This window comes from Brachyhypopomus gauderio, chromosome 7 (genome assembly GCF_052324685.1).
Source record: "Brachyhypopomus gauderio isolate BG-103 chromosome 7, BGAUD_0.2, whole genome shotgun sequence".
Lineage (NCBI taxonomy): Eukaryota > Metazoa > Chordata > Actinopteri > Gymnotiformes > Hypopomidae > Brachyhypopomus > Brachyhypopomus gauderio.
Window position 1 is genome coordinate 23,852,913 of NC_135217.1, and position 23,797 is coordinate 23,876,709.

Consider the following 23,797-nt stretch of genomic DNA (forward strand, 5'->3'; position numbering starts at 1 on the left):
AACTTAGGTTTATAATATTAGTTTTGTTATAGGTGTATAGATTGTTACAGAAATGGATGTGACTTGCCACAACAGTAAAAAAAAAAAAAAATTAACATTAAAACATGCATCTCTTTGATGATTGTTTCCTGTTTGATTAGTGTCAAAGTTTCTTGTGCACATGCACTCCAAAGTCCCCCATGCTTATAAAATGCATTGGCCTGTACGGTCTGACCGCAGCAGTTTCCTCTCAGCCCTCCACAGGGGCTTGCAGCCTTTTATTTAATGGATAGTGCTAAATTTTATGGCTTTTCCAACATGGAAAACTTAAGAATTTGTGTTTGACCTTTAGCGTTTTGTTCTCCTTTGCCCACACAGATGTGATACGTTAGATCACAGACATGTGAGTTCACGGCTGTTGGATTAGGACGGAACTAGGATGTTATGAGTTTAAAGGTTAATTTATCTCCACATGGGTGAACTGCTGTTCCTAGCACTAAGTGCAGAGGAATCATTCACTCTGTCCTTCGGTAACAGAGATGATCGCCTTTGGACAGATTCTATCAGCTGTAGGGGAGTTTGGGACATTCCAGAAACGTTTGCTGGTGGTGGTATGCATTCCTAACTTCTTCACAGCATTCCACATGTTCAGTCAGGTGTTCACTGGGCTTAATTTTCCACACAACTGTAACACTGATTGGATCCTCAAACAAGGGCCAAACTTGACTTACGAGGAACAGCTTAATCTGACGGTCCCTGTGGATGATGGTGGATATGAATCCTGTAGAATGTTCACTCCTGTTCAACTTGACATCGAAACCATTAAAGCCTATGGAATAAATGAAACAGAAAAATGCAGAGATGGGTGGATCTACCATTCACCTCAAGACAGCAGCACTCTAATCACGGAGGTATGTTGGTGTATTTCAATAATAAATTATTGTTTCAGACATATTGTGGTAAAATGCATAATGTTGGGGTTAAATATTCAAGCTTCTGTTAAACACAGGATGTTGCTGCTTGCTGAATATTGAAACGAATCTTACACGGATCACACCATTATCCATGCACACCTGTATCAGGTGTCCAGTGTTCATAAGGACCACCAATATTTCAGATTCAAGGTTTCTTTGGCATAAAACTAGGGTTAGTTTCAATTAGGTTAGCAGACCAAAATTAAGTTGCTATTTAGCTGTACCAATTTAAACAGGTAATAAACAAGAAACTAAAAGTAGGGATGACAGTAATTTTGTTATAAAATATGTGATAAGAATAAAACTCCTGTGCAGTATAAAACTATGGCCACTGATTCAGCTATAAACTATTCAGGATTCAGTTATTTTAAATATTGCACTCTGGTAGAATACTGACAATACTGCCTTAGAAGATGAGAGAAGAGGGACAAGCTACGGTGGGACAAGATGGACAAAAGGTGTGGGTGGAGTCTTCCTTGAAAGTCCTTAATACGTGGGAACGGTGACCAAATGGTTCCTTCCACTGTACAGGGCTTTTCTTTATAATGCCCTCAAAGAAATGTAGGTAGTCTCTAACACTCTCTGTGATGCCTCTATATGTGGTGAGAATTAATAAAGAAGAGGACATGAGATTTTTTTATTGTCACTCTGGTAGAACAAAAATATCATTCATCTAGGATCATGGACCAACACAGAAGAACAAAAGTGTAGACAGTGAATGAAATACAGGACCAACGCAGATGAACAGAAGTGTTGTAGAATAAATATAAAATGCAGGCCATATTTTTTTGTTACATTTGTTGTTGGTTTCTGGCAGTTGAGAAGTGTGTTGACTTTGGAGAAGATGATGTTGTGCAGTCTGGTTGTTGGTGTCCGAATGCTTTCGGTACTTCTTCCTAGATGGTAGGAGAATCAAGAGTTTGGGTGATGTTTGTGGGGGATCATCTGCAGTGTCTCATTCTGCACAAAAGATCTGTGTGTTGTAAATATTCATGACAGAGGAGAAGGAAACATCAATGATCTTCTTGCGTGTCCTCATTATTCTCTGTAGGGTCTTGCGCCCCCCTCAAAACCGTGTCCTTTGGCATTCATGGAAAGATACCTTAGTATGTGTTTTGATATTTGAGTTTGCTTGCACCCCCCTCAAATCATTTAGCACCAGCCACCACTGGTCACAACAGTTGTGTCATCGGCGTAATTTATGATGTAAATCTGACGCATCAGTCATGTGTCATCAGAGAAAACAGAAAGAAGCTCAAGAAACATTCCTGCAAAGAACCAGTCCTCAGTGTAATGGTGTCTGATGTGTTATTGCCTGCCCACAGTAAGTCTAGTAAGTCCTATTGCATACTGGAGTACTCAGTCCCAGCAACCCCAATTTGTTGATCAGGTGCTGGGGGGTTATTGTATTGAATTTTGAGCTGGAATTCGCAACCAGCTTCTATATACAGTACATGAATTCTTCTGTCCTCCAGGTGTTTGATGATCGAGAGGTGTGCAGTGGATAAGCCTCCTCAGGGGGTCATTTGGGTCGGAGACAAACTGGGTCAGATGAGGTCCTTAATAAGCCTTTCCAAGCATGTCATTGTGAGTGCTATTGGGCCACAGTCATTTAAAATGGTCACTAAGAATTTGCTTTGGCATTAGGACAATGATTGAGGTTTTAAAGTAGAATGGTACCTTTTCCTTCAGAGTCTCCTTTGCGAATTTCTGCATAGGATTAAAGGACCTTCAGTTTTTATTTTTAGAAATTGTCCTCCCATGATTCGGCTTCCATATGAATTAGTCTGAAACAGTGAATGCAAAACAGGTGCACCAGTAGGTGGTGCTGTTTAATTGTTAAGTTTTAACCCAAGCAATCTCCCTCCAACAGGCAGTGGTTTTTCTTTATGAGGAAAAAAACAGTATGTGTGTCATAGTATCTCAAAAACGGAAGTTGAAGCTATTTTATAGGGAATATTATTAGCCTATTAGCTATTATTATTATTATTATTATTACTACTAGTAGTATTAGTACTATTATTATTATTAGTGTTATTATTAGCATTAACTGCCTCTTAGCTATAATAATAATAATAATTATTATTATTATTATTAGTAGGAGTAGTAGTAGTAGTAGTAGTAGTAGAATTAGCCTATTAGCTATTATCATTATTATTATTAGTAGTAGTAGTAGTATTAGCCTCTTCGCTATTATTATTATTATTAGTAGTAGTAGTAGTATTAGCCACTTAGCTATTATTATTATTATTAGTAGTAGTAGTAGTATTAGCCTCTTAGCTATTATTATTATTATTAGTAGTAGTAGTAGTATTAGCCTCTTAGCTATTATTATTATTAGTAGTAGTAGTAGTATTAGCCACTTAGCTATTATTATTATTAGTAGTAGTATTAGCCTCTTAGCTATTATTATTATTATTAGTAGTAGTAGTATTAGCCACTTAGCTATTATTATTATTAGTAGTAGTAGTAGTATTAGCCTCTTAGCTATTATTATTATTAGTAGTAGTAGTAGTAGTATTAGCCTCTTAGCTAATATTATTATTATTATTAGTAGTAGTAGTAGTAGTATTAGCCTCTTAGCTATTATTATTATTATTATTAGTAGTAGTAGTAGTAGTAGTAAACTTTTTCATAAATGCAGTTTTCCTTGCACTAGACAGCATACATTTTTTAATGTTTATTGTAACATATTCAAGTTATAGTTATATAATGGGCATGGATATAAAGTCCAGACTTTCAGCTTTCATTTGACAGTATCCACATTACAACTGGATGAAGGATTTAGGAGTTTCAGCTCCTTAATGTGTGCCACCATGTTTTTAAAGGGACCAAAGGTAATTGGACATTTGACTCAAATGCAATTTTATAAGCAAGCCATCCTCAAGCTGCAAAACAGAAAAAACCCATCTGCTACAATATTAGGAGTGGCAAAATCTACAGATTGGTACATCCTGAGAAAGAAAACAAGCACTGGTGATCGTAAGACCTGGACGTCCACAGAAGACAACAGTAGTCATGATCGCTGAATAATATCCATGGTGATGTCTTAACTTTAACTGCATCTAAATTGTCTTGGTCAAAATACATTGTGGTAATGTACAGAACCAAAATTAGAAAAATGTCTTTGTCCAAATATATATATTAACCTAACTGTACATATTTATACATATTCTAGTCTTTATACATATTAAACACATAAAGTACCTAAACAACATCAGAGAAGTGTTCAAGATATCTGAAAAAACTGGAGACATTCTCTTTCTCCATTTTCTTTTATTCTTTCCTTTCAGTTTAACCTGGTGTGTGATAGTAAGAGTCTCAACGAAGCCTCTCAGTCTGTGTACATGGCTGGTCTTCTTGTTGGAGCACTCATCTTTGGAACAATGGCAGACAGGTACATGTAGATCCCAAACAGATACATCCAGACCCCATACAGGTACATCCAGACCCCATACAGGTACATCCAGACCCCATACAGGTACATCTAGGCCCAAGACAGGTACATATATATCCTAGACAGATACATATGTTCTCTAATCAAAAACTGTCAGCAAGGGACAAGTACATTTTAAAATAAATAACTGATACAATCCCCTAACTGTATTGTTCCGAGATGCTGCCATAATTGAAATTGCAGTTCCCATTTCATGTAACTTCACAAAACTTCACACTCTTGCCCGTGTCAATTAACTCTTGTTAAATCGAGCTGTGCAGAGAGGTGGGTGGTGTGTAAGGTGTGTTGCGTAAGGTGGCAGTGTGTAAGGTGTGTGGTGTGTAAAGTGGTGGTGTGTAAGGTGGTGGGGTGTAAGGTGGTGTTGTGTAAGGTGGTGGAGTGTAAGGTGGTGTTGTGTAAGGTGGTGTTGTGTAAGGTGGTGGGGTGTAAGGTGGTGTTGTGTAAGGTGGTGGTGTGTGAGGTGATGTATTAGGTGGTGGTGTGTGAGGTGGTGGTGTGTGAGATGGTGTTGTATTAGGTGGTGTTGTGTAAGGGGGTGGGGTGTAAGGTGGTGGTGTGTAAGGTGGTGTGTAAGGTGGTGTTGTGTGATGTGGTGTTGTGTAAAGTGGTGTTGTGTAAGGTGGTGTTGTGTAAGGTGGTGTTGTGTAAGGTGGTGTTGTGTAAGGTGGTGTTGTGTAAGGTGGTGGTGTGTGAGGTGGTGTTGTGTAAGGTGGTGTTGTGTGATGTGGTGTTGTGTAAAGTGGTGTTGTGTAAGGTGGTGTTGTGTAAGGTGGTGTTGTGTAAGGTGGTGTTGTGTAAGGTGGTGTTGTGTGAGGTGGTGTTGTGTGAGGTGGTGTTGTGTAAAGTGGTGTTGTGTAAGGTGGTGTTGTGTAAGGTGGTGTTGTGTAAGGTGGTGTTGTGTAAAAGTGGTGGTGTGTAAGGTGGTGGGGTGTAAGGTGGTGGTGTGTGAGGTGGTGTTGTGTAAGGTGGTGTTGTGTAAAGTGGTGGGGTGTAAGGTGGTGTTGTGTAAGGTGGTGTTGTGTAAGGTGGTGTTGTGTAAAAGTGGTGGTGTGTAAGGTGGTGGTGTGTAAGGTGGTGTTGTGTAAAAGTGGTGGTGTGTAAGGTGGTGTTGTGTAAGGTGGTGTTGTGTAAAAGTGGTGTTGTGTAAGGTGGTGTTGTGTAAGGTGGTGTTGTGTAAGGTGGTGTTGTGTAAAAGTGGTGTTGTGTAAAAGTGGTGTTGTGTAAGGTGGTGATGTGTGAGGTGGTGTTGTGTAAGGTGGTGTTGTGTAAAAGTGGTGGTGTGTAAGGTGGTGGTGTGTAAAAGTGGTGGTGTGTAAGGTGGTGGTGTGTAAGGTGGTGTTGTGTGAGGTGGTGGTGTGTAAGGTGGTGTTGTGTAAAAGTGGTGTTGTGTAAGGTGGTGGTGTGTAAGGTGGTGTTGTGTAAGGTGGTGTTGTGTAAGGTGGTGTAATTCCTCTGCAGGTATGGGCGGCGCTCGGTCACTCTGCTCTCACTGGCTCTTCAGTTCCTCTTTGGTGTGGGCGCAGGCTTTTCACCCAACATCTATGTCTACATGGCACTGCGTTTTGTGATTGGTACCAGCGTTTCAGGCATCTCCATCAACACCTACGTCTTAGGTATCATTTGCTTAAATGTGAATTTTATAAAAAAAGTGATTTTGCAGCACAGTTATTGACACACTTGACTGATCTACTGATTCCTGCTGTTTTAGGCACAGAATGGTGTGGCACATCCAAACGGGCCCTTTTCACCATCCTGTCACATTGCTGCTACGCTCTTGGCCTGATGCTGCTGTCGGGGGTGGCCTATGGTATCCACAACTGGAGGATCTTGCAACTGGTTCTGTCAGCTCCAGCTCTTCTCCTCTGTGTCTACTACTGGTAAAGCCTGCACTCAGTTCCCAGCACCCATCTCCATCAAACCAAGGCAGCTGAATATTGGCTGCTGGCTTCAGAAAAGTTCATTAACTGCTGCTTAAATGGCTGCTGTTACAGTCCCGGACTCCTCCCTTTGGGCGTGTGTATATGTAGTCCATGTCCATATATGTACTTCCTGTGAGTGTAGTTGTTTGTGTATGTGTTCATCCGTCTCGTCAACCTAATGTGTTTTTTTTCCACTTCAAAAGAAAAACCTAAACACTCTGATAAATGAATAAACATGGTAGGTTGGCTTCATTCAGCTTTTATTTATTTATTAACTTAATTTTTTTTAATGAAACGTTAGAAAATATTAACAAAAAAAAAAGTCACCGTCAGTGCGCAGTGCGCATATCGAACTTTGTCAGACAGGCACTGTGCAAAATGTCAAAAAATTTTAAATAAAATATGCCTGCCTGAAAAAATTTAAAAAATTGCCACACAACAGCAAAAAAATTACAAGTAAAGGTTCAAGTAACGGGGTTTAAAGCAAACAACAACAAAAAATGTTTATAGGCATACTTGCTGAGACGCACCGCTCATTTGGATTGAGCAACTGCAGTGTGATTTATTAATGTGTAGTAAGGAAGAAGCCTATTGTTAATGTGCACATATCATTTAAAATATTTATTAAGAGAAATTAGGATGATTTTATTTGACAAAAGTCTATACATAACAAAAACAAAGACATTTCATGTAACAACTAATGCTTAGCAGCATCCTTGGGCACCCGGGATGTACGTTCACGGGATGGTACGTTCGACTATGACGTTCATAGTCAACTAGGGGTCCTCCAATCGAATAGTTGAATCAGCGACTATTGAAGGTCACCCCTACTGCATCCTGTGTTATCCTTGCAATGTGACAGCTGCATGTCACACACAGGCCATGTTCCTAAGATTGAGAGCAAGGTGTGCTGTCAAGAATGGTTCAAAACATCCACCTGAACAGTGTAATTCCAGCTGTTTTAAAAATGTGACCAGTCTCCATGGGAGAGAAGTAAGAAAAGGAAAAAAGGAGGTGTGATTTGTGCTCCAGGATCCTTCCAGAGTCAGCACGATGGCTCCTCACACAGGGGCGGCAGGACGAGGCCAAGAAGACCATCCTGAATGCGGCCCGAATCAACGGAAGGAAAATTCCAGAATCTCTTCTTGACAAGGTTGTTTTGTGTTTTAGTTAGCAGAATTTCTCATGATAACAGCATTACATGGTCTTTAAATGTGATGTGAACAAATGACCCACCAGCTAGAGGCAGAGAACACAGCCAGAACAGGCAGCATGCTGGACCTGTTCAGATTGAAGGACCTGCGAAAGAGGGCTCTCATCCTGAGCTATATCTGGTGAGATCAAACACTGTCAGTGCTGCCATCCCTGGACCATATTCAAAACAGTGTTCAACTGCACAACCCCCCAAAGCCCTGGACATGCATATTTGGCATGTGTGCTTTCAGAATTTCAGAATCCTCAAATTTCTGTGGATTTTTAGAAATTGTGCAGACATATGTTGTTTCTGAAAGTATTTGTATAAAATACTCCAGGGGTGGCCAACCCGCGGCTCGCGGCTCTTTGCCTGGTTTCATGCGGCTCCCCAGCCGGTCCGCGGGCTCACCTGCACAAACGGGGCGACACACTGCTACATTTTCGTCGTGCGCGGTTAGTTTACAAGCCTAGCGAGCCGCTAATACTTTTTAAACCGGCGTAGTGGAAAACACGCATTTGACTGTCTTCACAGCTAATAATTTACACTCGCCACCCCCCCCCCCCCCCCCCCCCCGCTCAACAGATTACACTCGCCCATGTACGATGTGGCTCTTTGCCGTAACACAGTAAGAAAAGTGGCTCTTGGTCTATGACGGGTTGGCCACCCCTGAAATACTCCATCAATTCACCATAATTCAAATTGAGCATGAGTTACTGGTTTGCTCTGTCATCAGGTTTGTGACCAGCCTCGTGTACTATGGAGTCAGTCTGAATGTGGGGAACTTTGGCCTGGACATCTATCTGACTCAGCTGATCTTTGGCATCGCAGAGATTCCCGCCCGGCTCGGGAGTTTCCCCCTCATTGAGCACTTTGGCCGGAAGAAAAGCCAGTGTGCCATGCTGCTGCTTGGAGGGTCAGCCTGCCTAGTAATTCTCGCCATTCCAACAGGTACACAAACATACAGCACACAAGTAATGTGGGTGAGTGGTGAGGGTGTGATAATTTTGGTGAGTGGTGAGGTAATGTGGGTGAGTGGTGTGGTAATGTATGTGAGGGTGATAATGTGGGTGAGTGGTGTGGTAATGTATGTGAGGGTGATATAATGTGAGTGAGGTAATGTGGGTGAGGGTGAGGTAATGTGGGCGAGTGATGGAGTGATGAGAGTGAGGTAATGTGGGTGAGTGGTGAGGGTGAGGTAATGTGAGTGAGTGGTGAGGTAATGTGGATGAGGTAATGTGGGTGAGGGTGAGGTAATGTGGGTGAGTTGTAAGGGCAAGATAATGTGTATGAGGTAATGTGGGTGAGGGTGATGTAATGTGGGTGAGTGGTGGGGGAGTGGTAATGTGGGTGAGGGTGATGTAATGTGGGTGAGTGGTGGGGGTGAGGTAATGTGGGTGAGTGGTGAGGGTGAGATAATGTTAGTGAGGTAATGTTGATGAGGGTGAGGTAATGTGAGTGCAACAAAGAAAAGGACAAAAGCACATCTAAGTGTACCAGGTGTACCAGGTGTACCAGGTGTACATCACCATTGCATCTAGACAGGCTGCAGAGGAAGCATGTGTTAACCCCCGTGTGTGTTAGCCCTCACATGTGTTAGCTCCTGTGTTAGGTATAGACGCTAACGTCACTGTCTGAAAATTGTAATAAGGAGGTACATTAATGAGTTAAATTAAATGGTTTATTAAAATGGTGACTATAATGATATGTCCTTTCACTTTAAACCTCTATTATCACAGAGTACCCCGTGGCTGTCACAGTCATAGCAGTGATAGGAAAATTCTCACTAGCTGCATCATTTTCCATTGTGTATGTGTACACTGCAGAACTGTATCCCACTGTGGTCAGGTACGTCTTTAATGATAAGGGAATCTAAACATTTAGTAAAAATCATTATAATTCCTTTTTTGACACAAGTAGTCAGTACTATTTACAGCAATGTTTCTTTGCCATGGTTAGAATGTTAACTTGTGCTGCAGACAGAATGGGATAGGCCTAAACTCCATGTGTGCCCGTGTGGCTGGGATTCTGGCTCCACTCATTGGCCTGTTGGCTGTCTATCATCATGTTATCCCCATGGTGATCTATGGCTGCTTGCCGTTCCTGGGTGGAGCTCTTTGCTTCATGCTTCCGGAGACCCTGAACATGGAGCTCCAGGATCATACTGATGCTTTCAAGTTCCAGGACATGTGAGTTTTAATGGCAAACACACATACATACATCTTGTGAAAAATCAAACTTCTTAAACTTATGTTTGTATTTATTTCTTATTTGTAGGTCAATGGAAGGAAGTGTTGGAAATGATGTCAGTCATTATAAAGCATGTGACCAAACAGTAAAGAGCACCAAACTTTGAGATGTTTCTTTGTGAATTTATTTCTAACACACATGCATCATTATTACTGAAAACTAAATGTATACCTTTAAAGCATTCAACAATTGCGATCAATTAATCAGTCATTAATCAATAAGTTGGCAGCTGCAACAAAAATGTTCCAGATATAAAATATGAGATTATTTTACCTGACTTGCTTTCCAGAAGATACCAGTAATGTTAGAATGCCCCAGAATGTTAGAATTTGAATTTATCACTATTTTAATACATTTTTCTTGTACGCCGTCTTCATAGCTTCAGTGTTATATACATGACTGTACATTTGCTCACTTGATTATAATGGATTTGTAATGAAATGAAAAATAGATGCAAAGTACAAAGAGAGCAATTCATTGAGTTTCATCAAACAAGTGATTCCACTGTATTGTATATTTGACTGGAAGTCCATTCTAGTGGTATGATGTTTTCTAAAATGCAATGTCAATAGCTAAATATCTAGCCTTCATTTTTGGTTTATGTGCTAGTATAATTCATGTTAAATAATAAGTCTCTATTTTATCATTATGATGAATTTCATTCTGGTCACTTCTTGACCCAGTTATTATAAATTGATTAGTTATAATAACTCAACATTTTAAAACATTATTTTATTAGATTTTTTATGTAGAACTAAATCTGTTCTTCTAAATGTAGCATTATTGTAGCATTATTGGAACGAGTCACTACAGGATTTCAGAGGTAATTTCAGAACTGGGTTCCCATCTGTTAATTATAGGGTTCTTCCAGAATTGTTCCTGTCACTGTGGGTCGGCCAGGAGGCCACCAGAGGGCGCGTGCACCCACATGCTCACGCACTTTGCACACGTCCCCTTGCACTAAGCCACTACCCCAGTCCAAATCACCTGATTATTAACACCTGTATGTTATCAGTGTGCACCCCTTCATATCCCCACAGGTCGTGCAGTCCTGTGCTGCACATTCATTGAGGACGTCGCCTCTCGAACGGAGCTGCACACTGACGTGCCTTAAGGAGAAGCCCTTCTTTATTTTCGCTTGTTCATCGCTCTTTTGAGCTTGTGCATTTTTTGCTTTGCTTCGTGTTCGTTACGTATCTTTTGTCATGGATAATAAAAACTCTGACATGCAACCATTGGCCGCCTCTATACCCCCGTCACAGTTCCACTCCATCGATAAAGCTGAAAACCCAGTCAAGATACTTAGGAATAGTGCATAAAATGTGTACCATTCAAATATAAGCCTGTTATAAAAAAATCTGAACGAATTATTCAAAATAAAATAAAATAAAAAAATTGGAATCCAACAAAATCCTAATTCAAATGTTCATATAGCCTTCTGGTACATGATCACATAGCATCCTGGTACATGTACACACAGGATTCTGGTACTCGTACACATAGCATCCTGCTACATGTACATATAGGATCCTGGTACACGTACACATACACATAGCATCCTGGTACACTTACATATAGCATCCTGGTACATGTACACACAGGATTCTGGTACATGTACACACAGGATCCTGGTACACTTACATATAGCATCCTGGTACATGTATATACAGGATTCCTGAACACGTACACAGCATCCTGGAGCCGGTGGCGAGTGTATTTTGTTGAGCGGGGGGGGGGCTTGTCGAACGTAAAATGGACACAGATTCAGTGTTATATCGCCGGTGGATGGCGCCAGAGCTAGCGAACTAGTAACGTATTGAATCATATATGTGGATCTGAGGTAAATAAACTGGATATTTTTTTCGGCGTGAGATATCGGAAGTGTGGCGTGAGAGCGTGTGAAAACGGTCAAATGCGTGTGTCTCACGCTCAATACGTGAGAGTTGGCAACCCTGCATCCTGGTACATGTACATACAAGATTCCTGTACACGTACACATAGCATCCTGGTACACTGGGTTTCTATGACATCACTGGCATTTGCTTTATTTTGCCCCAGCCAGCAGGTCTTGTTGACGATAGCCCCAGCCCTCATCACAACTGCACTTCTGTATAAACATCTGGTGGCAGTGGAAAACTTTCCACAGAGTGGAGCATAGTCACTAAACACTAGAATCAAAGATCGAAATCAGTCTACAAATTGTATCATTTGTATTTATTTTGTATTTGATTTGTTTATGTTGAATATATAGTTTGCTATTTGCTATTTAAAAAATGCAACAGTTTTTATAGTATGGTTTTGAAAACAATTATATTATTTGCTCTTGGTTTCTGGGATTGATTGATTGATTGATTGATCTTCATTTCTATTGCTTCTCAATGTTATTGTTTAAACACAGATTCTTTTCCAGAAGGTCACGTGTTTAGCTTTAATAAAGTCATTACGACTGTTGGTTGGACCATTTTTAACTTTAAGGGGTTTACCTGAGTTTCTTTCTGCAGTGCTTACAGAATTTTGTCGAAAATGAATTTATTTGCTGCTAGTTTCTCCATGGAGTAAATAGATCTGAGACACACATAGCACATGTCCTGGACAGCTGGCTGGAACTACAGTCAGAGTGAGGGTAAAAGGATTTTGGGTCTGGAAGCATTCGAGCAACCAGCATTTATTGCATACACTAAAGTGTTCATTTCAAGCATTTTGTATTATATTGCATCATAAATAAATAAATATTTAGCTCAAATTAGCATGAAAAACCCCAAACATTGTAAGGAAACAAAAATTAATAAAAGATCCATTTTTATTTTTTTACTAGTTAAAACCTTACAACAGAAGTACAAGAAGTACAAAAGATAACCTGACTGAAATGGTACAGCCCCGACCCCTGACCCTCGTGCCACACTGACACACTCACCTTATGTTTCTTTTATTTATCTAGTCATTATACCGAAATATATAATTCCATTTGTAGCAATATCTACCTAAAATGTTATATATTAAAAAACAACACTGAGTTACCACTAAAACCATAACATAACCATAAATCTCAAAATTTCAAAACCAGACACACTAAAGCTGAAAACAGAAGGTTTCCTTATGACTTTATTTTTCTTACAAAGACGCTTGATCCCTTTTAAAAGTAGGTGTGTTGATCCTTGGATATGTGTTAATTTCTGATGTTGCAGGACTGCTCATAACTTGTCTTCTGAAACATGTTTTTGTTTCAGGTTGAGTTGTCACAACAGTGGAGGTCTTGGAGGAGTAAAACTTGTTGCCAAAATGATCTGTCTCCTCATATTTCTCTCTTATGGTTTTGGTGCCGATGACCGTTTCTCCCTTGGGGATAGTTTGCACTTCCAGTGTGCTCACCTGCCTCTTGTCATTGGAATGGCTGCAAGAATCTCTCTGTGTAACATTGCAGAGTTTGAGAGCAGCAGACGTCTGAAAGGTCTCAGACTTTGGGCTTGAGTCCTGAACATCAGCTGGAGGTGTTTGCACCCCCTGTGACTCAGTGTTCTTCCTGGCAGCTGATTGGATGGAAATGAATGAGGGTGAAGAAGGAGACCCTGACCTTGGCTTAGGTGTTGGAATATTGAGTTGTGAATTTGATCTCTCTTCATTAATGGCTGGTTCTTCAGCAGTAGTCTTCCTGAGGATCTCTAAATTATTCAGACTCTGGGCTTTGGAAAACTTGCTTGACCCAATGCTAATTTTTCGTATATTTCCTGAAAAAGGCATTCTATGCTCTTTCATCATGGACTCCTTGAACAGGCCAGAGAGCCCTGCAATGTCTGAGTCAGATTTCAGTGTAGAAACTGATAAAAGAGCTTTCTTAATGGTTTCTTCTATGTCCATAAGTCTGGACAGTGTTTGTTCTTTTAAATTAATAATTGCAGCACTGGCCTTTTCCAGGTCTCCAAACGCAACCTCCATGGATGACATCATCTCAGGATCGCAGACTGTTCCAGATCTTCCTATTTTCTTTTTCTCAACATCATTCATGTGCTCTTCTGATACAACCCAGTTTGGCACATTTTCTAAAATCTCCCTGAGGTCCCTGACGCACTCTTGGTTTGTGTTTCCCTCCATCTCCTCCACTGTGGAGAGGATGTTCTGCAGCTCCTCCTGCTTTCTCAGCTTGTCAAAGATGTCCATGGCGGTGCTTGTGTTTCCTCTCATGATGTCGTCCATGTGCACCGACAGCCTCTTCCGTCGCTCTGCTGCACTCTCGCCCTTCACTCTGCCCTCGCTCTCTCCTTTCACTCTCTTTTCCCTCATTTTTACTTTGGTCTCTGCTTGGCCCTCGTGTTCCCCATCATGTTGCTTTGGTTTTGCATCATTTGTGTGAATCTGTAAAACATCAGGATTTTGAGTAGTGCTGCTTGTGGCCATTTTGATCCTTTTGGGCTTGACTGGTGCTGTGGTCTGGCCTGTCTTTATCCTAAGGTTCTGTAGAGCGGCATGAAATCCAATATGAGTCTCATTTACGTCTTGCATATTGTCTGGAACATTTCTTTGACTTTCTTCTAATGCATTTATCTTACCCTCTTTAGGTCCCTCAGGTCCCTCCATTGTGATATGACCCTGGCTCACTTGTTTATGTGTTTCCATTTCATTAAATAACGCACAACCAATTTCTGATTGTTCAACATCGGCATTATGTTGTGAACCTTTCAATGACTCAGCTTTTTGTGCTGGCTTGAGTTCTGGGCATAGTTGAGCAGGCTCTTCAAGAGAGGCTGCAGAGTTTACTTCAGCTTGGCTTTTATTTAGGCTTCTGTTGTTTGTTGCACACCCAAGAATGGCCACTGAAGAGCTTATGTTTACCTTTAAATGGTCTGGCTTCGGTGGAATGACTGGCTTTGGTCCAAGGGGCTTTTTACTGTTGTGTAGAGCAGACTGTGGATCTGTTTGTGTGGTCATAGGGGGGTTTGCTGTTGGGTTATTTGTGAGATGGCCTTGGCCTGCCTCACCTCTCCCCTGTTGTGCATCTACAATCACCTGTCCAGGCAGGGGCTTGAACACATGAGCTTTGTTCTCTTCTGAGGGTGCAACAATACCAGCTTGTTTCACACCCATCTCCATATCTGTTTGTTTGTTCGACCCTGCGTAAGATTTCCCTGAGTTCCTATAAATCATTGCAGCTTTAAAGTCCCCTTTAGTGATGTTAAAGCTAGATTTACACAGGGAATCAAGGGCTGCTTGAACACTACCCTTCATGCACTCCTCTCTGTCTTTTTGTTGTTCAGAACTCTCTAGGCACTCAGCCTCCTCAGTATAACCTTTTTTCCCAGCAGCTGAGATCTCTTGGTTTTCTGAAGCAATGGCAATGATATCATGTGTTAGCTTACTTGGAAAGATGTCTTGTTGCTTCCCCTGGATGCTTTGTTGAAGAGCTTTTGCCTCCTGAGTGGCCTGCTGAAGACTCACAATAGCAGCTTGAAGGTTTGAGAACTCATCATTTGCAGTATTCTTCAGCTCTGCCTGATGTTCCATAACCTCATCTGGGTTTTCACTGCACATATTGTCAAGATATTGACTGTGCAACACTTTTCTAGTTTTAACATTTTCACATTTTGTGATAAATTTCTCATTCTTTTTGTGATTTGGTAGTTGATAATTATGATTGGCTGACATATCTTCTTCTAAAGGTTGTGGGATAGTTTTTGTAGACCTAACAGAGGACTCGCCATTGTCTGGATTGGTGGCAGACACGGCTTTGTTTACTTTGAAACTACCAAGTGCAATTCCAACATGTTGTTCCCCTTCCACAGTAGGTAAACATAGATCTTCCTCTGATGAACTTTTTTGGAGTCTCTTTAGATCGTCCAGATTTCCCTTTTCAGTGCAACTCTGAAACAATTTCACATTATTAGTGCTGCTCTCGTGAAGTGAGGCATCGACGTGGATAGATGGATTTGGTGTTGCGTCATTTCTACTTAGCAAAACTTGTAATTCTTTTGATTCCATCTTATTTTCCATCCATATGCTATCAAACCTTTCCTGTCTAAAAAGAGTATAAACTAATGTATCCACTGATCCTATCCCATTTTCTTGAATCAAAATGCCTTTTCCTGGGCACGTCCCTTGACCAAGCATGTCTTCGATGACCTGAACCATGTTTGTAGTTCTGAATTCCTTGTCTTGGTGCACTGTGAATGGAAGTTGGTGAGTTGGTACCTCCACATTCTTGATCTCCACATTTCCTTGATTATCCTCTTTTAGGTAGGTGATGAGCGAGTGGAGATTTTCTCTTGCCAGAATTGGAAGCAGAATGCTCTTAATACTACCCATAACCATCTCCTCGTGTTCAATTTCAGGACCTTTGTCCTGCCAAAATTTGTAGCTTACCTTCTTCACATGCGCAGCCTCAGTGGCTTCAATAAGGATCCCATGAGAATGAATCACGTTGAAGTTATGAAGAGAAGCCAAGGACTTGCTAATACCCTCATCTGTGGTAGTTGATGCTGCCTCATTTTGGAAATTGATCATGTCCAGAGGCATGGACTCAAACATTTGCGCTCTGTTCTTTACGTTTGTCTTCAGAGTTTCATCCTCTGTGCTGGTATCATTTGCAGAAGAATGGTTTTCATTCTCATTTGATCCCTTTTCAAAGATCCCTTTGGCCCTAGATATGCCTAGATACACTTTGCCAATATCTTGATCTGTAATGTCTGCAATGTCTGTAATGTCAACAGGACTGTTTCTTTTGACAGTGTCATTTTGGTAAGTCTCTCTCATTTGTTTTTGGACAGTACCCTTTTCTTCCTCAGAGATAACTACTCTCCCTGGAAACATATCGTCCATGTTGTCTCTCAAAGTATCAAATAATCGGCCTTCAAACATTTTACAAGTGGCTTTAACATCAACTCTGAAGTTCTCCTCTTGAGCAAGAGCTTCATGTTCTTTCTCTGAGCTCAGGTCATGTTGTGGGTCAGTTGACATCCGCTGCTTGTTGGTGTCTGCAGAACCTAAAGGGGAATGCGCTATTGACCCCTCTTCCCGAGAGTCAAAGGTCAAAGATCTCTCAGGTACATTCCCACCTTGAAAACTCCCCTCCATCAAATGGGTTTCTTTAAAGTGAGTGCCATCAGTAGTGTAGGCTCCATTTTCAAACATCATGCACCTTGAATGGACCTCACCCTGGTATGCAGTATCTGGAGATATGCCACAGCTCAGTAAGTCTGCAAATTCCTCATCCACCATGTGGCCCAGGCCCTTCATCTCTGGGTAAGTGTGTTTCAAAAGGCGTTTCAGCTCACATTTCTGTCTTTGTTGGTAAAGTGTGGTAAATCCCTCTTTTACAGGGGATGATGGGGTCGGCGACTGGCTGTCAGGCTGGGGACTGGATGGTGAAATGGATTCTTTTGGTTGAGTCAAATCATCTTTTAAGTCTGAACTGATATGTTGTTCAGTGATATGTTGTGAGTCTTTTTCTGCTACATCAGCCATCTTAAAATGAAACAAAAGAATGGACTATATATTAGCTCACTGAGTATTTTTTATTATTTTTAAACATACACACATTTACTGAAAAGCTTGCAGAATGTTAGAATGTGAAAAAAATTACTAATGAAAACAGCATTCCATATCAAATGTTTCAACAGGTCTGAAATCATTACTATGGTGGTAGCTGTAATAGCAGTATTTTGTAGTAGTAGATGTAATAGTAATGGCTGTAGTAGTGGATGTAGTAGTAGTTACAATAATAGATGTAGATGTAGTGGTAGATGTAGCTGTAGTGGATGTAGTATTGGATGTAGCAGTAGTAGTAGATGTACTATATTCAGCTGTAGTAGTAGATGTAACTGATGTAGTGGATATAGATTGTTGTGGTAGCAGATTTAGTAGTAGTAGATGTACTAGTTTGATTGCAAATTTTTCAATTGCAAAAGTTGAGACTATAGTTACCATTTTTAAGACTCATGCAAGACATACACATGGCAATATAATCTTCCTACTGGATATATGAACATTTCAGTGAACTCAAATGTATATTAAGGATTGTTTCTCCTACCTCACCAACTTTTGGACTGGGTGGAGAGGCAAAATGTTGTTCCTGTGGGATAAATCATATTATTATTATTGATGCTGTTGTTGTTATCCTGTATTTATGCTGTACTGAACAGTTCATTGAATGGCATTGACAATTCTGAACCAGTTTCCATTATGGTATCTAATATGTTACAGATACCATTGAGATGAGAGCTACAAAGCAAATCACAACAAAGTATAATGGGTACATGAAAGCAAATTAAGGATATAAAGACATCATGAACTCCTGGGTTTTATTCACATTCTCACGAATTAAGTAAATAATTTATGTGTTAATCCTAAAAATGCAGTTAAAATCTAGAAACTTCTTCCTACATAATGTTTAAACTTCACTGAACCCACCTCCACCCTTAGCCCCACCCATGCCTGCCTTAAACACGTCTGTTCCCTGACCCCCCACTATACTAACCCTGACTCCCCACTATACTAACCCTGACCCCCCACTATACTAACCCTGACCCCCCACTATACTAACCCTGACTCCCCACTTCACTAAATGCAAAATGTACTTACTGGTTTTAAAAGACTCCTTGTGGGGTCTGCAGCTGCCAGCATGGACTGATATAGAGCAGATATGGCTTTCTCAGAAACTAGGGACTTCTGTCCATACAGAGAGGCCCTGTCCCTGAAATCTTGGTCTGATTTCCTTTTACCATCTGTATTTCAACAGAAAAATCTGAATATAAAACAAATCAGGTTATGATATTGACTTGTGTTTTAAAACAGACATCAAAGCTGTAACAGCTGTGCTTTCACAGTTGTGCCCCTGTTACTCCATATAATAGGAATGTATGAGATTTACAAGGTAATATATCTTGGTCAGAAGGAAATAGATGTGATTGGGTAAGCAAATTATTTATTTTTTTTAAACACTTGACCGGCCCCTTGACCCATGGAGCCAGCAGCAGTTGGCTACTCATAGAATTGAGGATCAGGGTTACTGAGCCTTAGTGAAATCAAAGCAGCATTGTCAACATTACCAGTATGGCTTCCAGCCACATCCCAGATTACACCCACACACCATTAGGCCTGCAACCTCATTCTGATTTATCCGCTCACTTCTAGATGATGCCAGTCATAACATCATCCTATTAAACAAATATGAACTGATGTGCTTTGATTATGTAGATGGCACTAATTTTGTTTGTGGTGCATTAAATTACGTGATATTTTATGTAGCAGAATGTGATGAAATAGCATTTACAAAATAAAAGTCATCCTCATCAGTCATTGTTGTCCCATAGTAAGTTTGTGGCCTTTCATGAATAACTGACAGAATGAACTAGGACATCATTTTATTTTTGAAATGAAGCTAACATAGGCTTTTACTGATCTATTTGCTATAGTAAGACAATTCTTAACCAATTCCCCTTATGGTAACACAAACAGCTGCTGTGGTTGTAAGACAGTGGTGTGGTGTCTGGGGTGTCATGGGAAACTGCTATGAGCTAAGATGTGACTCTGTCATAGATACCAGTGAGATTAACAGATGACAGTCACAGGCCAAATCACAGTCACATAAAAATGACCAAAGAAGGACTCTTACGTAGGCCTTGCTTATATTTGGTTCAGTATCAGTGCAATATCTTAGCATGAATTCTAAATGAACATTTTTTATTAATACCATATTTTAGAAATAAATATTTTACAAATAAAGGCTGTTTAAAATGTTTGATGTCTAAAAAAATATTGAGATCATGTTTGTGAATGATCATGTCATAGTTTGTTGTATAGGGACTGTGTGTATATAAAGTGTAATGGGTAGAAAATGTATGTCTGCTTTCATATTTGAAGTAAACTGGTGGCCAGGCAAAACCATTTTAGCAAAACCATTCTAGTGTCCATTCTAGTGAGTGTAGATGGCCGTGCTAAGCCCACTAGGGTGTGTGTGGCTGAGCTAGTGGCAGTGGCAATGCATTCTGTTTGCAAGCACATTTTAATCATGTGATAAGCTGTCTATACACTTCATGAACAGCTGCTAACTTTAGATACAATATTCCATATTTATTCATAAAGAAACAAAACAAAACAAAACACAAATGTCAAATCAGAGGAGGAAACATGGAGCTACCTCACCACATTAGCACAGTCATTAGCACTTGTCCGGAAACAAGCAGGATCATTTGAGATAAAAAAAAAAAGCCAAAAAATGTCTGAACCTGACTGAAAACACCCTGAACCTGAATGAGAAAATGAAGGCTGAAGGAAGCGTTGAAGATTGTGTTGAAGAAACAGATATGTACTCACCAACCTTCACTGTGCCCTTCTGCTCTGTGTCTGCAATTCAGCTCCAATGCTGTTGTCTTTGAGCCTGCTGTTCAGACTGACACTCTGGCCTTTCCATGTGTGTGAATACCACCATGGCTGCCTGCGTCCTAGTGACAGCTGAGGCTCTTATCTGCCCCCTAGGGTTAGGGCCACTCAGTTATTTTGGGAAGTCTGTGGACCACCACTAGCCCACCAGTCCGAATCAATCACTGCCTCAGAGGCATGTAGTGATGAAACAATGCACAATCTTGGAACCCAGAGTCAGGTCTGTGCTGATCATTGTTTTCTCATACAGCCCCATTTAGGATTGCATGTTGAAGTATATTCAGTGTCTTGATACGGTTTGTGTTTTTGTTTCAGATTGTTTTTACGCATCGAATATGTTAACGTTTCAGACTTACTTATGGACTTGACCAATGCCTGTTTATATGATGCCAAATTTGGAATGTCCTTCAATAAATCTCGCTCTTTTTAGCATTTGTGTTCACCCTAACACTCCCCAACGCCTGCAGCATTAAATGTTAAATTCCTTCTCATAGTCAAGGTGAGAGTCAGACTAAAATAATTATTGCTTTACAAGGATGATGTTGGTGCTTCCAAAAGTCCAGTGTACGTTTTTTTTGTCAGTATTTGATCTGTGATAACAGTAGAACATTCCATAGGAAGAGACACCTCGTGGACTCACCTACGTAAGGGGACATATTTTCAGTATGAAGTTCAGTTACGTTTTTTCTTCTCTCTGACCAGGAAGTTCGTATCACATTTTATAGAACAATGCAAGTTTCAGTGATAACAGTTCTTAAGCTTCATGTGATATATATTAAGATAAAATCACCAAAATGAACTCACATTCTATTCTTTAAGACATCACTGTTTTCTCATAATTATTAATGGTCCCTGCCTCTCCTAGCACCTGTTGATGCTGGATTCACAGCATCTTCTGTGTTTTTTATGATTGGCTGCAGCATGCTGACTGTACAGTTGCGTGGAATGTAACCACTTCTTATCTGGTGACTGCCCTTGGTCTCAATGGTGACCTCTGACTTCAAAGAACTCCCCGAGAGCTTGTTGCTGTGATGAGGAAGGCCCTCCACAGACCTACTGCGTGAGTGTGTGTGTGTCTGGGGGCTGCTGAACGGAGACCCGTCTGTGCCCTAACTGCTTTTATACATAAGAAAACCTTATTAAATGTTCAGTGTTTTCCATCATTGTGGTTAGAAATAACCCTGCAGTAAGACGCTTCCTGTTCAGCAGACAACACGCAGCTGGCTCAGCTCACACACCAGACGTTTGTATAGTCATCTACATAATCACTTTGACCATGATAATCAGTATTCATCTGGTAATAGTGGAGTAATAGTGGAGCTCCCGCTCTGGGTCGGGGGTGAGTCCTTGCCTCAAGTAGAGGAGTTCAAGTATCTCGGTTCTTGTTCTCGAGTGAGGGAAGGATGGAACAAGAGATTGACAGGCGGATCGGTGCTGCGGCTGCAGTGTTGCGGACGCTGTACCGGACCGCTGTGGTGAAGAGAGAGCTGAGCCAAAAGGCAAAGCTCTCGATTTACTGGTCAATCTACATTCTGACTCTCACCAATGGTCACGAGCTTTGGGTGGTGACCGAAAGAATGAGATCGTGGATACAAATGGCTTGAGTGCGTTTTCTCTGCAGGGTGTCCGCGCTCTCCCTGAAGAGATAAGGTGAGGAGTTCAGTCATCCGGGAGAGACTTGGAGTAAAGCCCCTGCTCCTCCATGTAGAGAGGAGCTAGTTGAGGTGGTTTGGGCATCTGGTCCCTCTGGGCGCCTACCTGATGAGGTGTTCCAGGCATGTCCAACTGGGAGGAGAACCCGGGGAAGATCCAAGACTCTCTGGAGAGATTATATCTCTCGGATGACCTAGGAATGCCTCATTATCCCCCCAGAAGAGCTGGAAGAAGTGGCCAGGGAGAGGGAAACCTGGGCCGCTTTGTTTAGGCTACGGGACCTGGATCAGGGGACCTTAATGGATGGATGAATGGATGGACTGCAGTATGTTAGATTAAATACAGTTTATTAGATCAGATCAGTGTAGTATGTAAGAATAGATAAGATTAGATCAGATTATTAGATCAGATTCATTTGCTTAGAGCATAGGTGCCAAACTCAAGGCCCATATCCGGCCTGTAATACAATTATATCCAGCCTGCAAGATCATTTGACATTGATCTATTATTGTTATTAATGGCCCGGCAATATGAAGCGCCGATAACACAAAGAACTACAGCTTCCATAATGCAGTGCAACAGCTGCCTTCCCAAATGATAGGTCACCTGGGAACATTTCCGCATTTAAGTCAAGCGTTCATTACTGTCTGCAACACTACTGCAATGTCAAAGCTAGCTCTTAACAATGGCCAAAAGAAAATATGACTCTGAAAACAAAGCCTTTCAAAACATATATGTTTGAGTAAATGTTTATTGACATTTCTGGTAAACCCGTGTGTAATTAAGGAATTTAATCATGACAAAGCTGAAAAACCTGAATGGAGACCAGAAGCTACAGAAAGTAGAAGAGTGAAAGAAGAACCTGACATCTCAGCAGACGTTTTTTAACCAGAGAAAACGTGAAGCTGCTGTGAAAACAAGCTTTACTGTGGTAGAAGAGAGAGCCAAATCAGACTGGCCGTTTACCAAGGGAGCGCTTCTGAATTTTACGAATTGTTATTTTTACTTTTGTGGAAAAACATCATTTTAATGAAATTTTTCAGGTTTTTTTTTCAGTATGTTCATGGTAACTTTATCATTTTGACAAAAGATATTTTTATAGAGAGCAAAGTATTTTAAGTTATATAAAGTTTAAGTTTATTTAATAACACTCCTGTTTTTATCCCTAGTCATGTTCATAAAACATTTACTTTTAGTGTGTTTAATAAATGTTTGGCCCGCAACCTAAAGTGTACTTTGAATTTTGGCCCCCGGTGCAAATAAATTTGACACCTCCGTCTTAGAGGGATAATGTTATTTTATTGTACACAATAGAAATTGAGAATCATATGACACATTTACTGTGTGTTATCCATGTGCTTGTAATTTAATGCCATGAGTGCCATGATCATTTTTACATTGTAGGCATTAAATTATTCTATTCTACTCAATTCTATTCTAACATTACAGTGAAGTATAAAATCAAGTATTTCAGGAAGCAGACTTACATCATTTTTGTATTCTAAGACTTCACCTATTCTAAGGTGTTAAGCATATAACTGAATCAAACCTGAACCTTACACACCTGAACCTTGCACACCTGAACACCCTGTTCTGTTTTGTAGCTGTTTTTATGATACAGTATTTAGATGTAGGTATTTAACACCAACATAGATGAAATAGATATATAATAGATCAATATAGATGATAGATCATATACATTATAGATGTCAGATCAATATAGATGATAAACATGTAATAGATCAATATAGATGATAGCTAAATAATAGGACAATATAGATCACACAGAGGGCGAGAAAGCTGTCTGGTCTCGTAGGGGCTGTATCGTGTAGAAATGTGCATCTGGGAAGACAGTGACCTGCAGGCTTAAATAACAAACTCAGTGCAGACAGGTGTGCGTGATCTCAGTAAGTGGGTGATTGCGAAGGAATGAGGGATTGTGTGTGTGTGTGTGTGTGTGTGTGTGTGGGTCTTACGCTTCTCCTTGTTATTGGACTCTGGTCTA

The 23,797-nt window shown here is 40.5% G+C and overlaps 2 protein-coding genes across 4 annotated transcripts; one reads left to right on the forward strand and one right to left on the reverse strand.

Annotated features, from left to right (window-relative positions):
- The first annotated feature begins 391 nt into the window (after positions 1 to 391).
- slc22a13b (solute carrier family 22 member 13b) lies at positions 392 to 10,436 on the forward strand. The gene is made up of 10 exons (XM_077012767.1): positions 392 to 890; positions 4,247 to 4,350; positions 5,869 to 6,023; positions 6,119 to 6,287; positions 7,362 to 7,482; positions 7,569 to 7,663; positions 8,258 to 8,472; positions 9,261 to 9,369; positions 9,501 to 9,710; positions 9,799 to 10,436. The coding sequence occupies exons 1-10, from the start codon at positions 519 to 521 to the stop codon at positions 9,875 to 9,877; spliced, it is 1,629 nt and encodes a 542-aa protein (XP_076868882.1). The 5' UTR covers positions 392 to 518; the 3' UTR covers positions 9,878 to 10,436.
- A 2,207-nt stretch (positions 10,437 to 12,643) lies between these two features.
- LOC143519390 (xin actin-binding repeat-containing protein 1) lies at positions 12,644 to 20,197 on the reverse strand. 3 transcript variants are annotated; one of them, XM_077012771.1, is made up of 4 exons: positions 20,074 to 20,197; positions 18,340 to 18,482; positions 17,789 to 17,830; positions 12,644 to 17,223 (listed from the first exon to the last, which is right to left on the reverse strand). In XM_077012771.1, exons 2-4 carry the CDS (start codon positions 18,379 to 18,381, stop codon positions 12,883 to 12,885), a joined length of 4,425 nt encoding a protein of 1,474 aa, XP_076868886.1. In that variant the 5' UTR covers positions 18,382 to 18,482; positions 20,074 to 20,197; the 3' UTR covers positions 12,644 to 12,882. The 3 variants fall into 3 exon arrangements, with proteins under 3 accessions (XP_076868886.1, XP_076868885.1, XP_076868884.1); XM_077012770.1 differs by having other exon boundaries at positions 18,340 to 18,502; positions 20,078 to 20,168; XM_077012769.1 differs by having other exon boundaries at positions 18,340 to 18,502; positions 20,074 to 20,160.
- Between the last annotated feature and the right edge of the window lie 3,600 nt (positions 20,198 to 23,797).

Excerpts from the sequence above, each read along its gene's own strand:
- LOC143519390 (XM_077012771.1), bottom strand. The coding sequence starts at position 18,381 with ATGCTGGCAGCTGCAGACCCCACAAGGAGTCTTTTAAAACCA. Across the intron at positions 17,831-18,339 it reads CAAGGAGTCTTTTAAAACCA|GAACAACATTTTGCCTCTCC; the intron begins GTAAGTACATTT and ends TTTATCCCACAG. Across the intron at positions 17,224-17,788 it reads CCAGTCCAAAAGTTGGTGAG|ATGGCTGATGTAGCAGAAAA; the intron begins GTAGGAGAAACA and ends TTTCATTTTAAG.
- slc22a13b (XM_077012767.1), top strand. The coding sequence starts at position 519 with ATGATCGCCTTTGGACAGATTCTATCAGCTGTAGGGGAGTTTGGGACA. Across the intron at positions 4,351-5,868 it reads TTTGGAACAATGGCAGACAG|GTATGGGCGGCGCTCGGTCA; the intron begins GTACATGTAGAT and ends ATTCCTCTGCAG. Across the intron at positions 9,711-9,798 it reads GCTTTCAAGTTCCAGGACAT|GTCAATGGAAGGAAGTGTTG; the intron begins GTGAGTTTTAAT and ends TCTTATTTGTAG.